Consider the following 17667-nt stretch of genomic DNA (forward strand, 5'->3'; position numbering starts at 1 on the left):
TGTCTCAGAATTGCTCTGGTTGCGACAGGGTACTCTGACAGTGGCCGAATACGCAACAGAGTTCCGCACCCTAGCCGCAGAGCTAAATTGGAGAGAGGATTGCCCCACGGGATCTTCTTGGAAGGGCTAGCCTCGCGCTTTCTGAATGAACTAGCAGCGAAGGAACTCCCGGACGACCTCAATGGCATGATAGAATTGACCAATCGAGTGGATCGTCATATGCAGTTTCGCCTTCCAGAAGTAAAGGCAGTGAGAAGGCCCTTGCCTTCCCCAAGGGCACATCAGAAGCCCTTCGAACACCCGCCGAGGAGCCCATGGAATTGGGCCATGGGAGAGTCTCTCCACAAGAGCGCCAGTGGCGAATGAAGGAAGGGCTTTGTTTTACTGCGGAGCAGCGGGCCATCAAATAGCCGCATGCCTGACGTGGTCGGGAAACTCCCGAGCCTAGGACCTGAAGGAGGTCTCTTCCTGGGCTATACTTCACCTGCACCTCCACTAATGCTGCCAGTGGCGTTAACCTCTGCGGACGGGGAGTTCCATACGTTAGCCCTGGTGGACTCCGGCGCTGGCAGCAATTTCATTATGAAGAGCCTGGTGGAACACTTAAAGATCCCACAAGTTCGTCTTCCAGCTCCTTTGGTCATCTCCTCGATCCAAGGTAAACCTCTTCCGGAAAGTGTGACACACACCATGGTTCCCGTCCAGTTTGAGGGTTGGGATCCTTCATTGGGAGCAGATGCCATTCTATGTTTTGGAGTATTCCATACATCCGGTCGTCCTGGGCCTTCCCTGGCTCTAGGAGCACGTTCCTCAGTTCAACTGGAAGACCTTGCAGCTATCTCGCTGGGGGCCAAATTTTCACGGCAATTGCCTCCAAACAGTGATCCCAGTCTCATGTTCGATTGCCTCCACCAGTCTTCCAGGCCTGCCGGCCTCCTATGCCTCATACGCGGATGTTTTTTCAAAACAAAAGGCTGAGATACTTCTGCCTCATCGATCATTCGATTGCGCCATCAACCTCCTCCCTGGCACGGAGCCTCCTTGGGGCGCACCTATGCCCTCTCGCCTGCAGAGACACAGGCCATGACAGAGTACATCAAAGAGAACCTGGAGAGGGGCTTCATTCGAAAGTCAACGTCCCCAGCAGGGACTGGGTTCTTCTTCGTCGGGAAGAAAGACGGAAGCCTTCGCCCTTGCATTGACTACCAGGGCCTGAATGCTATAACAGTCAAGGACCGTTACCCCTTGTCCCCTCATCTCCGAGCTCTTCAATCGGCTGCAAGGATCTTCTCCAAGTTGGACCTCCGAGGGGCATACAACCTGATCCGCATCAAGGAGGGTGATGAATGGAAGACAGCCTTCAATACCCGAGACGGCCACTATGAGTATTTAGTGATGCCGTTCGGGCTCTGTAATGCTCCAGCGGTGTTCCAGAACACCATGAACGAGATACTCCATGATCTCTTGTATAAGTGCGTGATCGTGTACCTGGACGACATTTTGATATTCTCGGACTCCCTGACCGCTCACCGTCAGCACGTCGTCCAAGTATTGCAACGCCTCCGAGAGCATAGACTGTATGTGAAACTTGAAAAGTGCCTTTTTGAACAGGAGTCTCTTCCCTTCCTGGGGTACATCGTCTCCAGTGAGGGATTCCATATGGACCCCTAGAAGCTGAAAGCCATTTGGGAATGGCCGCAGCCGTCTGGATTAAAGGCACTCCAACAGTTCTTGGGTTTCACCAATTATTACCGATCATTCATATACCGCATTATGCATCCATCGTTGCCCCGATGACAGCCCTGACCCGGAAAGGCGCGGACCCCAAGAATTGGCCTCCGGGAGCGGAGGCTGCCTTTCATCGCCTCAAGGAGTGACTCACTGCTCTCTTGATTAACAAATGTTGGTACGTATTCAACAAACTCAGTTCTTTAAAAGTCTGCAGAACACTCAGTTCTGAAGACTTTTAAAAATAAACACCCTACCTACTGCTTACGAGCTACCTTATTGACTGACTATTTAAAAATACAAACAGTCTAACTTGTTTATTCACTGCCTGTTTATTAAAAGCACTCTCTTTCAATCCTGTGCATCTTGCAGTGCTGCACATCCCTCCACTGGGGATGGTGGTTTTCTTGCTCACCATTGATACCAAGGTATCCATCATGGATAACTTCAGCAGTTCGTCTCTTCTGGAAAAGGATAAAGTTTTGCCATAGCTATGCCAGCCTTTAAGCTCACCTCCAGGATGTCCTATTCTCTAAAAAGACTAGCTTCTTTGAAAGGGGCCCCTGAGTTTGAGGATACTCTGCTTCATGGTCTAACTCCACCACAGATTCCTTTGTTCCAAGTTTCTTCAGAATGTTTATTTTATTTATTTAGAGCTTTTTTTATACCAACATTCATGTAAAAATACATATCACGTCGGTTTACAGCGAAACATCACTTCGGTTTACAATGAAACAACTTTTTTGTAAAACCATTACATAGAACAAGGGTTACATCAAACTGGGATCTATGGTAATAAATACAAACTGCTAACATATTGATTATTTAAATAAAGTATAAGGGTGAAAATGGATCTAGGGTAATGAATACAAACTGCTAACATATTGATTATTTAAATAAAGTATAAGGGTGAAAATGGATCTAGGGTAATGAATACAAATTGCTAACATATTGATTATTTAAATAAAGTATACGGGTGAACAAGGAACAGCGAGGACCACCATTCTCTGATGTATACAGAGTAACTTCTATGGCAGGAGGAGGAGAAGGAAGGTGGTAGGGAGTGATAGTGGAAAAATGGCATGAGGTAAATCATCGAGCGTAATTCCACCTTGCCAAAAAGGTGAACAATTCTTGGGTTATCACCTTCCACCACAGGGATTTCCCGCTCAACAAGGGGTTCCTCATCCCTGTCCTCTTCTGCTGGAAGGTTTGTCCGGTATTGCGTTGCCTATATCCTCCCCAGATCCTTCAGAACCCACTTCCTCATCCAGGTCTGTGACCTGCTGCCTCTTAATGATGCAAATCAAACCCTCAAGCCCTCCCTAACGGGACATGTTTTAGGTGGCCTTGAAACCCCCTTGGTCCCAGGCCAAGGTTTTAGGTGGCCTTGAAACCCCCTTGGTCCCAGGCCTCTTTACTGCTGCCTTCTTCCTAACAAAAATGGCCTTGTGCATAAAGAAGCACAAATTCAGCCAAAAATGTGTCCTCTGGACCAGAATCCCCATCCCCCTCCGACCACTCCTAGGCTGAATTTGGGGCCTCAGCTGCCAGGGACAATGGAAGAGGAGAGGCCTCTCCTTCTATCCCTGAGCTGCGTGCAAGAAAGTCAAAATTGCTGCTGTTCCTGTGCTGCAGAATTGCTGTGACCCATCTTGCCTCTGCAGCCCACGCCAATGGCCTCTTTCCCGCAGCCTTTTTCCTGGCAATTGTGGCTTTCTCTGAGCACGAGGGACTCTCCCCACCACCGATGCAAGTCTCACAAAGCCCAGAAATGGCTGATTTCACCAAGTTGCTGCCACATGCACTATACCATTTGCCATGTTCTGCGGGAGCTGTCATAACTGGTACACGTGCACCACACACTGCTGCTCTGTGACCACCTCCCTGAGGCTCTGTTTCAGCACAGTGGTCCTCCACCTCCCCACTGCTGGAACTACTGCTCTTGGGAGCTGCGCATGGCACAGTATTTGCAGCCTAGGTTTCCTCTTTCTGATCAGCTTTTGCGGCTGTCCTGATCTTTTTTCTTTTAAAAAAATTTTGCTAAAAGAAAAACAGGCCCTTCTGAAAATAAAATAAAATGAAATACTTCCTTGGGACTAGAGACTCCAAAGTCAGAAGGATACAGGAAGAGGCAGGAACAGAGGAGCCAGACCACTGGCTATCAGACTCCTCCCTTAGGACAGGGCAAAGGGGCCACCGACCCATGCTCTTCCCTACTCTGATAGGGGGATGGCACCCTCGCAGGTGCCACCCTTGGCAGAAATTTCTATGATCTTCAGTCCAACTCTATCATCTGCTGGAGTCAGAAAATACTGACAACTTAAAAAGTTGCTCCAGGGGCGATCCAGGAAACTACAGACCGGTTAGCCTGACTTCAGTACCAGGAAAAATAGTGGAAAGTGTTCTAAACATCAAAATCACAGAACATATAGAAAGACATGGTTTAATGGAACAAAGTCAGCATGGCTTTACCCAGGGCAAGTCTTGCCTCACAAATCTGCTTCACTTTTTTGAAGGGGTTAATAAACATGTGGATAAAGGTGAATCGGTAGATATAGTATACTTGGATTTTCAGAAGGCGTTTGACAAAGTTCCTCATGAGAGGCTTCTAGGAAAAGTAAAAGTCAAGGGATAGGTGGCGATGTCCTTTCATGGATTGCAAACTGGCTAAAAGACAGGAAACAGAGAGTAGGATTAAATGGACAATTTTCTCAGTGGAAGGGAGTGGGCAGGGGAGTGCCTCAGGGATCTGTATTGGGACACTTACTTTTCAATCTACCTTATAAATGGCCTGTGACCGACGGCCCGCAAATGCGCAGTAGAGCACAGCTCTACTGCGCATGTGCGGGCAAGGATGTCGATCAGAAAAAAAAAATGGCGGTGGGGCAGCAGGAGCGGGAGGAGAAGCAGCGGCGCCGCTGCTTCTCCTCCCCAGATCTGCCGGCAGATCTCGGGGGGGGGGGGGGGTGTCACTCCCGCGGCCCCCCCACCGAGATCTGCCGGCAGATCTCGGGGGGGGGGGGGTGTCACTCCCGAGCCCCCCCCCCCGAGATCTGCCGGCAGGAGCGGGAGGAGTTAATGGAGCCGGGTGAGGGTTGCGGGAAGTCGCGCTTACGGCGCCGGGAGGAAATGGAGGTGGGTGAAGGGAGGGAGGGAGGGAGAGGGGGACTGAGTGAGTGGGAGGGAGAGGGGGGACTGAGTGGGAGGGAGTGAGGGAGAGGGGGGACTGAGTGAGAGGAGAGGGAGGGTGGAGAGGAGTGGGTGGGGGAGGGGGGTGGTGAAGAGTGAGGGGAGAGAGAATGAGGGGGAGGTGAGAGACAGAGGGATGTAGCCCGTTTTAACGGGCTTTACGGCTTGTATATTTATAAATGATCTGGAAAGAAATACGACAAGTGAGATAATCAAATTTGCAGATGACACAAAATTGTTCAGAGTAGTTAAATCACAAGCAGATTGTAATAAATTGCAGGAAGACCTTGTGAGGCTGGAGAATTGGGCATCCAAATGGCAGATGAAATTTATGTGGATAAGTGCAAGGTGATGCATATAGGGAAAAATAACCCATGCTATAATTACACAATGTTGGGTTCCATATTAGGTGCTACAACCCAAGAAATAGATCTAGGTGTCATAGTGGATAACACATTGAAATTGTCGGTGCAGTGTGCTGCGGCAGTCAAAAAAGCAAACAGAATGTTGGGAATTATTAGAAAGGGAATGGTGAATAAAACGGAAAATGTCATAATGCCTCTGTATCACTCCATGGTGAGACCGCACCTTGAATACTGTGTACAATTCTGGTCGCCGCATCTCAAAAAAGATATAATTGCGATGGAGAAGGTACAGAGAAGGGCTACGAAAATAAGGGGAATGGAACAACTCCGCCATGAGGAAAGACTAAAGAGGTTAGAACTTTTCAGCTTGGAGAAGAGACGGCTGAGGGGGGATATGATAGAGATGTTTAAAATCATGAGAGGTCTAGAACGAGTAGATGTGAATCGGTTATTTACTCTTTTGGATAATAGAAGTACTAGGGGGCACTCCATGAAGTTAGCATGGGGCACATTTAAAACTAATCGGAGAAAGTTCGTTTTTACTCAACGCACAATTAAACTCTGAAATTTGTTGCCAGAGGATGTGGTTAGTGCAGTTAGTATAGCTGTGTTTAAAAAAGGATTTGATAAGTATTTGGAGGAGAAGTCCATTACCTGCTATTAAGTTCACTTAGAAAATAGCCACTGCCATTAGCAATGGTAACATGGGAGAGACTTAGTGTTTGGGTATTCACCAGGTACTTGTGACTTGGATTGGCCACTGTTGGAAACAGGATGCTGGGCTTGATGGACCCTTGGTCTGACCCAGTATGGCATGTCTTATGTTGTTATGTTCTTAAGTGGAACACAGTGAAAGCTTTTCTTCTGTCTCCATCTGATGGTAGAGGAGAAAAACCCATGCATCTGGACTGATCTGGGGGATTATAAGGAAAGGTTTTTGTGGAATATTGCTCTCTCTTGTTTAACTGTACATCTACTGCTGTAGGGTATCTGAAGGGGGAAAAAAAGGAAGTAATGGGCTTTTCTTTAGGTTTGCATTGTACTGTTATTGTAATCGTGTTCCTTAGACATACTATGTTCAGAACCTTCACTTCCATGTCATGTTGTTTTTATAATTTTGCAATGTTAATAAATATATTTAAGCATAATCGTTGGGCCATCATTTCTTCTTCAGAATGTTTTTCAAAAATATTTTGTTTGAAACATAAAAAGTACCCTTGGCTCAATGCTGTACAAGCATATGACAGGATTGAGTCCCAACATGGATCCATGCTTCGCATCTGCTGCACCAGTGGAGTTCAGAATTGCTTCTGGCAATGCTGCTGAGGTCAGGGGTAGGGGCCTGAGCCGAAAATGTACTGATCTGGTCCCAGGCCCAGAACTACTGCCATGCCAGACCCAGTATGAGAGGGAAAGTATGGAGGAATTGGGAAAAGTGAAAATAGAGAGAGAAGCAAAGGCAAAAAAACTCCAAGAAAAATAACCAAAAAGTAAAGTGAAAAGGCAAAGGAACAAGATTTCTCTGGCTCCTAAAAATGTTTGACTAACATCCAAGTTAACTAAATGTTTTGCCACCCCTGTGATACTGTAAGCAACGGATCAACACAGTCACCACTTATTTTAATGTAAACATTTTTATACAACAGAAAAAGAAATAGCAAAATGAACAGCTGAAATAATAACTTGCAAAAATGGCACTAATATAATTTCAAACTAAAGTCATTCCCTAAGTACATCCTATGTACAAAGTGATAGTAGCATTTACATCGCCATTTCCTTAAAACAAGCTACTACTAATCTTAAAGCAAGGCAAGATACGCATAGCAAAGTATAAGTACATATAAAAGGAAGACCCTGCTACATCATGGAGCATAAAATGTACCAGAAGCTGATTTTATATGGATGAGCTAAAGTAGCTAGAAGTTAACAAAATAGCTAAATTAGCGGTGTCACATTCACATTTATAAAATTCCTATCATGTTCAAAAACTTACCAAAATCCATCTTACAACAAGTTCAATAATCTGCAACATTGACTGGGAAGATATGGAACAACAGTGATACCTAATAGGGTCTTTAGGGACGTGCAGTGTGGAGCCTTTAACTTAATGGATCCTATGTGTGTTTTGGGAACAAAGCAAGAATTGATCAAGTGCTTTTACTCCTCTGTCAGGTGTGGCAGTGCATGCAACTCTCGTGCATATTTTTTATGGATATTCTGAAAACCAAGCCAGTTCATGGTTCTTGAACACTGGAATTAGCTATCCCTACTCTGTCTTCGTTCAGTAATGCTACTTGTTTTGAGCTGTGTTGTGCCATCAGACAAGGGGCTACTGAAAGAAGGTAAATACTCTGAGCCCAGCTCTTTTGTTTGATAGGATTGCTGGCAGGGTGGGTGATCTCTCACCTGGCAATAGTTGCATGAACATTTTCTTTCTGCTTCTTCTCTCCTTCCACGGCTTTTAGTAGACTCTGGAAGGTCCCTGATGTCTTCAGTTCTTGCACTGTGTCAGCAATCACTTCTGTCAAAAACTGCCTGTCAGGAATCACAAAGCAAGTGACAAGGCTTTTAGAATTCAAGAAAGTTCTGGACAAGCACAGAGAATCTCTGAGGGAGAGCAAGGAACTATAAAGCAAGAGATGTGAATGGGCCAAACAGTCTTTATCTGCCATCCTGTTCTATGTTTCTATATAACCAAAGGTTTCTCCTGATATTCAGACCAGATCACTGCACCTTATGATTCAGAATAATCAGGGAACTGAAGACATCTTAAGTTAAAATAATCAAACACTTTAGTAGTAACATAAGGCAATTTTCAAGGAGATTTCTGCAGGTAAAAAAGGGTTTTACCCCATAAATTATCTCTGAAAACTGCCCACCCAATATGTGGGTAAAAGCAGGTGCACAGTTCCACAACCTGCATTGTAGCGAAGTGTCCCAGGGCAGGCTTAAGATGGGGGGAAAAAACTACCATGCAATCAGGTCTGGATTTGCCATAGGTCAACTAGGCTTATGCAGTGGCCTAGTGAGGGCCTCTGGCGCCCAGGGACCATCTTAACAACCTCCTTCATGCCTCGCACCCCTCCATCCTTCTTGTATCAATATTTAAGGTTACAGAAAGTCACACTAATACAAACCTTAAAAAAGAAATGAACTGAGAGACTGTGCTCCCTCTAGCCAAGGACACCACTCTTCGAAAGCGAACTTGATAGCCAGCAGCTCTTTATCTCCAATGCCATAGCTCCTCTCGGCAGGTGAAAATCACCTTGAGAAAAAAAAAAACAAGGATGTAGAGTATGACTTTCGCTGTGCTGGCTAAGCACTGCTTCTACCCCGACATCAGAGATGTTGACTTCCACAATGAACGGTCGTTGTGGGTCAGGGTGATAAAGGCAGGTTTTTTAGAAAGGCTTCCTTAAGAGCTTGAAAAGCGGCAATGGCCTTGGGAGACCATTGTGATGGATTGGCTCCTTTTCTAGTCATGGCAGTAAGTGGTGCCGTCAGGGTAGAGTAGTGGTAGATGAATGAGCGGTAATAATTTGTGGGTTGTAGCCAGTCTTGTATGCTTGTAGTCTTCTGGGGGTCCATCTGAAATCCTTTGTTGGATACTATGTAGCCCAGGAAAGGAACAGACGTCTGGAATGCGCATTTCTCAAGCTTGGCATAAAGACTGTTCTCTTGAAGCCTCTGTAGGACTCTGGTGACATCTACTTGGTGGCTCTGTGGATCTCGAGTGTTATTGTTTGTAAGGTTTTGGGTGGACCCTTGGACACTGTGGCTGCTGACCACGCCCACGGGGGGAAAGTCCCGTGAGGGGCCAGAGGTCAGGCTCAGCTTTAGGACACACAACACAGAATTATCTTTTATTAGACATAGCTGAGGAGCCACCAGAGGTGGCAGTAGTGAGTAGAGATGAAGCCCGGCTGGGCTTGTAGTCCCTCAGGACACTGGAACAGCGATCCCTCAATGGCAGTGCTGTAGTGGAGAGAAAGTGAGATAGTGAGTACAGTGGAGCATACACAGGGTTTTGGAATAGAGCCTCGTTGGTTGATTACTCACACAGCGGTTTCTCCCGGTAGGTAACACAGGAGCTGAAATAGAAGCAGGCCCTCGAGAGCGAGTACCAGGTTCCAGGAAACAGCTCTGAAAGAAGTAGATGGTAACTCACTGATTGTGTAGGCAGTGGTATCTTCCAAGCAGAAGTGGAGTTCAGACAGCGAGTCCGGGAACATGGGCCCTCGAGGAACGAGTACCGTTTCCAGACAGCGACCTGAAAGAAAAAGAGAGAAGCCCACGAGGAGCGGGTACCACGATAGAATAAGTCCAATTAAGGAGAGGCAGAGTAGCTAGGTATGGAAAGCGAATCCCATCCATAAGGAATCCCTTGCTAACTTGATTAGCTAGCAAACTGAGTACACTTTTGTATCCGGGATGAGTGATGTCATCACAGGGGGACGCCCCTGAGGTTCGCGCCAAAGGAAGCATAAGAAGCAGGGCCATGCGGCGCGTGCGCCCTATGGTAGCTGAACAACATGGCGGGATGCAGCACCCAAGCCGGACCAGGGACGCTGGAGGGGACAGCAGGAAGACGCCACGGCTGCCAGATGTCCATCAACCGTGGGAGAAGTCGCCAAAGAGGTAAGGAGGGCGGAGTGGAGACGTCGGGCAGCGACAGTCGAAAAAATGAGTATGTCATCCAAGTACACAACCACATATTGATATAGCATGTCTCGCAGATCTCATTCATCATATTTTGGAAAACAGCGGGGGCATTGCATAGGCCAAATGGCATCACTAAATACTCAAAGTGGCCATCACGAGTGTTAAAGGCCATCTTCCACTCATCCCCTTGATGAATGCATACTAGGTTGTATTTTACAATCTTGGCCCCTTGAAAGTTGGTCAAATAGTTCTGAAATTAGAGGTAAAGGGTATCTGTCCTTAATGGTGATTTCATTGAGACCTCAAGGGTGAAGGGATCCATCTTTATTGCCAACAAAAAAGAATCCAGCTCCAGCTGGAGACTTGGAGGGACGAATGAAACCCTTCTGTAGATTTTCTTTGATTATAGGCCGACATGGCTTCAGTCTCTGAAAGGGAGAGCAGATATACTCTTCCTTTAGGGGGCTCAGAGCCTGGTTTTAAATTAATTGCACAGTCGAAAGACTGGTGTGGTGGTAGGATATATGCTACAGTCTTGGAAAAGACATCCTGAAATGAAGAATATTGAGGCGGTAGTCCAGGTGGGCTGGTAGAGATTGCCATGTAGGGTATAGGAGTTATCTTCTTCAGACATCTATCGTGGCAAGCTGCACCCCATCGTGATAATTCCAACATGGCCCAGTCAAACTGGGGGATATGTTCTTGAAGTCAGGGTAGGCCAAGTACAATGGGATAGATAGCTTTATCGAGGACAAAAAAAAGAGAGTGTCTCGGTATGAAGAGATCCAGTGTGCAGGCATACAGGTTGTGTAGAACAGGAAACCTCTCCTGGTAGTGGCTCACCGTGGATTGAAGAAAGGAGTAGTGAAGTGGATCTTGGAATGGTAGGAATCCGAAGATGTTCAACCAATCTTCTGAGTATAAAATTACCCCCTGCTCCGGAGTCAACTAGCGCAAGCGTTTGATATTCAAGGGTCCCGGAAATAAGTGAGACTGGGAGTGTTAATGGAGGAGATGGTCTAGTAAGACCTAGAAAGAGTCCTCCCACGGATCCTTGGTCTGCATGTTTCCCGGACAGATAGGGCAAGATTGAACCGCATGACTGGGCTGTCCGCAGTACATGCAGAGGCCCATCTTCTTGCAGTGGCATCTTTCTTTGCTGGTTAAATGACTGTGGCCTAATTGCATGGGCTCTTTTCCTCAGAGATTGAAGAAGGCTGGGACTGTGTAGCTGGGGTAGGTCACGGGCGTACACCACCTGATGAAGGTTTCTTGAGGTTCTTTACCTCAGAAGAGCAGTCCCATAAACGGCAATAAATTCTGCCTGCCAGGTCAATGAGGGAATCCAGCATCTCCAGTAGTTCGTGTGCTGCTAGTTCATCCTTTATGCAGGAGCTGAGGCCTTCTAGGAAAATTGTACATAGACACCCCTGGTCCCAGTGGAGCTCTAAGGATAATGTCTTGAAGTCGATGACATAGTCGATGACATAGCCTGTTGCTGTTTAATGTAAAGCCTGTTTCTGATATTTGTTCTACTGTGTAAACTGTTATATGTAAAGCCTGTTGCTAATTTACTGTTTCCCTGTAAACCGAGGTGATGTATAGCTATACGTACCTCGGTATAAAAGAATCTATAAATAAATAAATAAATAAATAAATAAATAAATAAATAAAATAGTCCGAGAATAGCTTGGTTCCCTGTTGAAGATGCAGCAGGGCCGATCCGGCGATAGTCTTGTAGGCTGGATTGTCGAATACTGATTTGAATAAAGCCAGAAACCCTGGCAAGTCACTGAGGAAATGGGTTGTTGCATTCCCAAATAGGTGAAGCTCAGGCCAGGGCTTTCCCGTTAAGCAAAGACAAGCATGTAAGTGATCTTGGCTAGTACCATAGGGAAGTAAATTGGTTGAAGTTCAAAGTGCATACAGCACTGGTTGAGAGAGCCCCAACAAGACAGGAAGTCTCCTGAGAAGCGAGTAGGGGGCTGGTAAAGGTACTGCAAGTCGGGAAGAACTCACTTGCGGTGAAGTATCCTTGTCTGGTGTAGCAGTGTTTAGTCGAGAGTTCAACTGATTGAAAGCAGTTGTCAATGTCTCTGAAGTCCGTTGCTGTTCAGCAATGCATTGGGCCAGGCCTGGGATGGCCTGTAAGGCTGAGACCTGAGCCGGGTCCATGTAGTTAGCAATCTGTTATTGTTCAGTGTGGTTGTGGACCCCTGAATCATAGTGAGAGTTGGCTCCACCCACAGGGAGGAGCCCTGTGGGGACTCACTTCAGCAGGCTCCAGCCTCAATAGACAGATAACGGTGATAGATTTTATTAAGCAGGAATGTAGGTATCCCACTAAGTGGGTATAGACTCAGTCTGGAGTAAAGTGGTGCGAAGCTGGTCCTCCTGGTAATGGTCCGCAGAGCGGGTTACGCCAGGGCAACTCCTCTGGAGTGGAGATGCTTCTTAGATGTGATCCGGTAGATGATGGTACTCGCGGACAGAAGAAGAAGACTCCTGCAGGCGAGATGGCCCTCCGAGGAGCGGATAGCCAGAGCACAATAGGCCCCAGAGGAGCGGGTACCTTAAGTCCAATTTCAGTAGTCAGGAACGAGTACTGCGAAGCAAGGAGAAGATCTCTGTAGGAGTGGAATCAGACAAGATGGAAGTCCTTGCTAACTCGCTGGATATCAGGAAGTGTTGGGTTTAAATACCTCTTGGCGGGTGATGTCACAGGTGGGAACGCCCCAGAGGTAGCCGCCTTGATGGAGATAAGAGGGAGGCTGATGCGTGCGCCCTAGGTAGCTCCGTCATCAAGATGGTATCTGGGATCACCCACGCCGTCCCGGGAACGCCGGGAAGAGCGGCGTTTGCAGGCTAAGGCTGAAAGACTCCTCGAAATCACTGGAGCAGGCAAAAGTGAGGTGAGCAACAGAGGTCGCAGCCGTCTCCGACCGGGCGCAACAGATTCTTTGGTTCTCAGCCTAGGGACATACACTCCATCACATTCAGTCCTTTTATGTGCCTGCAAACTAACACATCATGGCCTATTGACTGCTGGGAGAGAATCAGACAAAGATGTAATATGGAATTGCTACAAATTAAACCCCAAAGCAAAGGCAAACCCAGTTTCAAAATCTTGTTGCACCTCGAAGTACCTCCTATCATCTACTAAAGGCAAAGAATAGTTTCTTTAACTGTTTCTGTACCACATGTAAGCACTAATGATGTCACAGATCTCTGCCGCCTTCTGCTGGGAGAGATTAGGTAGCACCTATACATCCCGTGTCCAACTGCCGAGCGCACTGTTTAACCGATAGTTGGACGCAGGTTGTATAGGCATTACCAAATCCCCTTATGCAATAAGGCGATTAGAGCCTCTGCAACATGCATCTAACGCGGAGCGAAACTAATAGCACTCATCACATGCAAATGCATGTGAATGAGGCTGTTAGCTATTCACTCTGAATTCAAAAAATAAATGTGCACCTAAGACGCACATTTTTGCGCTCAGAAATTATGCCTGCCTAGAGCAGGCGTTAATTGCTGAGCACTCCCAAAAGTTGTACAGAAAAGCAGAAAAATCTTTTTTTTTTCCATACATCCTCCTACTTAATATCATTGCGATATTAAGTAGGTGGAACAAATCTTTAAAAAAAACTAAAAAAAAAAAGCGCCGGCGTCGGGTTCAGGAAACAGATGCTCAGTTAACAAGCATCCGTTTCCTGAACCCCTAGCTGTTCACAGTTTAGGAAGATGGACACCGATAAATTCGGCATCTGTTTTTCTAACCGGCAGCTGGATGATGCTCGCAGACCTCGATAACGCGACCCCTAATTTAAATATTGCATGGCGACCCCAGGAGGGGTGCCTGGGGATGTGTTAGGAAAGCAGGTGCTGAGTGTTCAGTGCCTGCTTTCAGTGCACATTTATTGCATCGGCCCCAAAGAATGGTGTTCCAGGACATAATAGCAGATCATGGTTTACAAGTAAATTCAGTAAAAGCACAGGAGAAATACTCCAAAAAAAACAAACATCAAGCTGTATCTATAATTGGAAAATATTTTGCTGAATCAGAACAATGGGGAATTAACAGAAGAGCATTTAGAGTGGAGTGTGAGAGTAGAGAAGGCTAAATTTTGTTGATATATATTTTTTCTAGTTTGTATGCAGGCTGTTTGCTATTTCTGTTTCACTTGTTATTGGTGTTTTGCATTTTCTTGTGTGAGAACTGTTTCTGCAGCCTTTGCAGGTTTGACTTTATAAAAAGGGAGCTGGGAAGGGGACTCGTCTTCTCTCTCTCACCTGTCAGATTGAACTTTTTTGAGGTTATCTGATGTCAGGGCGTTCTGTTTGGCTGTCTTACTAAAGAGGTAATTAGCCTTTTTCAGGTCAGCACTTGGCTCGTGCGGCTGGTGATCCGGTTCTGTGAGCTTCTCAGAATCCGGTGGCATAGCCGAACGGACTTCAGGCCTGGACGACATCAGCTTTTCAAACTTGGACTCCAACTGCTTCTGACTTCTCAGGATTTTATTGATTTCACTCCCAACAATCTAAAAAAGAAGATTTCTGTATTATAAAACTCTGTCTCAGTGTGGCTATAATGGCTTAGTGGAAAAAAAAAATGCAAATTCAGGCTTGTCTCAGGTGTTCTCTTTTTGGGCCAGCCAGGGTTAGAAATACTGTGGAAATATTTATTCCATTTCCCAGGTTCTCTGCTACTAGCGCTCTAGCTAGGAGAATGCTCAGTGGGTCCGGCACTAGCTGCAGCAGACTACCTGCACTGAAGGGAGAGGAAGAAAAGACACGAGGTCGTGCAAGAAGATACCAGAATGTAGGAAGTTGTCTATTCCCCTACATAAGTGACAGGTAAACTGCTGGATAGTGTAGACCAGTGGCGTGGGCACAAGGTTAACATGGGTGGGCTGTAGGCATGCAGGTCTGAGACCTACTAATTGTTCTCTAATTGATAAATAATGCCATAAACTGCACCCTGGAATGGCTTTCTAAGTAATTTGCAACAGCCATTATGCATCATGCGTGAAACTTTAAAATAATTTACCTCAATTATTTCAAACATTTACCAGCATTAAAAATTCCTCATTAATCAGAATTTATTTTATATTTATTGCAGTTTATAAATGCACAAGTATAGAAAACAATCAGATCCAATCATGTAATAAAACAAACATGAAAGTATTCTTTCATGAACCATCTTTGCAGAAAATCAGAAATCTTCATAAATACAATAAAATCATCAGAACAGGTGCCGAGCTAGGGCAATTCACATTACAACTAACATGAAAAAGAAATTTCAAATTCTGGGGCCGAAGAAAACCCAAATGCGCCGGAATATGCTTCAGTGCCTGTGGTTGTCTGTGTCGACGCATGCGCTGGGGTATTCTTCAGAGTATGCATCGATGATCCTGAGCTTGCTTCGATGATTGTGTCTGGTATGCTTCGGAGGTGCTCCGATTGACGCATTTGGGTTTTCTTTGGTGCATTCGTCAAATGTGTCGACTCATGTTCCCTTGAAGCTTGCGTTGACGAAGCAGCTTCGGTATGATCGAAGCTTTTAGTCAGGGTCGGAACTTTCTTCGACGCATGTGGGGCCTCTGTCGATCTCCACGTTGATGCGTCAATCTTTTTGATGATTTTCGCTCTTTTTGATGTGGGTCCTTGTATAAGGAGCCCGGTTCTAAAGAAGTTGCCCTTCTAACGGAAGGGGGAAGCTTCGGCCTCGGCCCCGGGGAGGAGTGAGCGTCCGGGGGGGGGGGGGGGGGGGGGTCATAAGAACCAGAGAGAGAAATTTTTAATTTTTCAATCTTCGCTGTTCTTTGGCATTATGCCCGTGGCGACATTCAACCACAGTGCTGGCCTGTTTGGTCGTGGTAGCAGGCTTCATGTCCATCAGTGATGGACATTATCTTACCACAAGCGCAAGGTTTAAAACCTGATGGTCGAGGCATGATTTACTCCATGATTTTTTCTTCTTGTTCGACTGAATCCGATTAAACTCTTTTTTTTTTTTTTTTTTTTACACAACAAAGCTGAGGAGATTCGTGGCTTTGCGTGCGTTCCCACTCACGGAAAAGACAGACTGAGGAGAAGCTGTCTTCCTGCGCGGGAACATACACGCAGCCGCTCTTTGAAAAGCTCCGCCTTCGACGCCAGACTGACAATCCCATGACAGCATGGCTAATTCAGCCTTGCTATTTACGGGAAAAGCCTGGTGAAGGAATTTAAACTCTGGGGAGATTTTTCCAGTAGCAGGCATGTTAGTATCTACATCTGAATCTGACTCCTGATTGACCTAATAAGTTAAAACTAGAGGTTCGGCATTTTCTGCTCTATTTTCTTGTACCATGCTGAAAACCGTGTAGGTCATTTACATCAATAGCTGATTTGAAATCCCCGCCTAATAAGTGAGGCACTTGTTCTGGCCTCTAAAGCCCTGATTTTACTCATTTGAGCTGTTTTTGTAACTTGCTCTGTGTCACTTTCATTACCATCGCAGGAGAGACCAGGCCGGCTTTGCTCGGACATTGGTACTCTATTAACACACGAGGCTTTTAAGGTTTAACACTTACTCTCTTAATATGCAGTTGCTGTCAGTCAAAATTCATTTTCATTGGTTTACCATAGCCTTCCAGGAATTTTTTTTTTGAGAGAGAGAAATAGAAAGAAAGGAATAGAAGGGGAGACAATTTTTAGACTATTCTCCTTTCATCCTTTTCCTTTAAATCCTTAATTTAGATTCCCCTTCAAGCTCTACCAAGACCCTCAACAGGACTGGGAACTATCAGCATCAGGGCTCACAAACTCTGAATAAGACAGACGCCTGGCCCACAGACAGCTATATAAATTGCAGATAAAGCTGGACTTCTTGAGCTATTTTAACTCAAAAAAACCAACAGTTATGGAAATTCCTGCTGCACTACCAGTATGTCTTCTCTCTGCTGAGGCAGAGAAGGCGAAATTACCACTTACCTGATAATTTCCTTTTCTTTAGTACAGAGAGGTGGATCCAGAACCAGTGGGTTATGCACCTCTACCAGCAGATGGAGACTATGCAAAGCTGATGTCATGGTAAATATATCCCTGCACTGACATCAACCTGCTAGTATTCTCTGAAAAAGCCAACTGTGGATAAACTAACAAAAACGTGATTATTAACAAACAACCACTCCAGTACTCAGCCCACAGGAACCACTGAGCTCAGTCAAAGAGTGCAATAACTCCAGCCTAGGGACAGGATTGACATTTATCAGTACATCCCCGGAACACGCAGCCTCGCAGGAGGACCATAGCACAACCATTCGGCAGCCAAGGGCAAGAAGATGGATCTACCTGTTTGTACTAAAGAAAAGGAAATTATCAGGTAAGAAGTAATTTCTCCTTTCTTAGCATTCAGACAGGTGGATCCAGAACCAGTGAGATGTACCAAAGCTACTCCCGAACAGGACCGGAGAGACTGCCCGCAGTCTCGAAAAAACCGCACATGTGAAGGCTGAGTCCTCCCGGGCCTGCACAGCCAGGCGATAATGCTTGGAAAAGATATGTAAAAAGGAGCACATCGCAGCTCGGCAAATCTCAATGGGAGACAATAATCTAATATCTGCCCATGACACTGCCTGAGCCCTAGTGGAATGAGTCCTAACCTGACCAGGCAACGGCTGCTCAGCATCCACCTATGCTCCCATGCCTACCTCCTTAATCCAGTGGGCTATTG

The 17667-nt window shown here is 46.0% G+C and overlaps 1 protein-coding gene across 3 annotated transcripts in view; it reads right to left on the minus strand.

The window, feature by feature from the left end:
- The window catches only part of IQCG (IQ motif containing G), a 133002-nt gene that overhangs the window by 44834 nt on the left and 70501 nt on the right, over positions 1-17667 (minus strand). For all 3 annotated transcript variants that reach the window (XM_029616388.1, XM_029616387.1, XM_029616386.1), the window contains exons 3-4: positions 14241-14488; positions 7692-7820 (exon numbers count right to left, since the gene is read on the minus strand). In XM_029616388.1, the coding sequence (XP_029472248.1) occupies positions 7692-7820; positions 14241-14488 (377 nt within the window). The remainder of the gene's footprint in view (positions 1-7691; positions 7821-14240; positions 14489-17667) is intronic.

This window comes from Rhinatrema bivittatum, chromosome 9, assembly GCF_901001135.1.
Source record: "Rhinatrema bivittatum chromosome 9, aRhiBiv1.1, whole genome shotgun sequence".
Classification (NCBI taxonomy): domain Eukaryota; kingdom Metazoa; phylum Chordata; class Amphibia; order Gymnophiona; family Rhinatrematidae; genus Rhinatrema; species Rhinatrema bivittatum.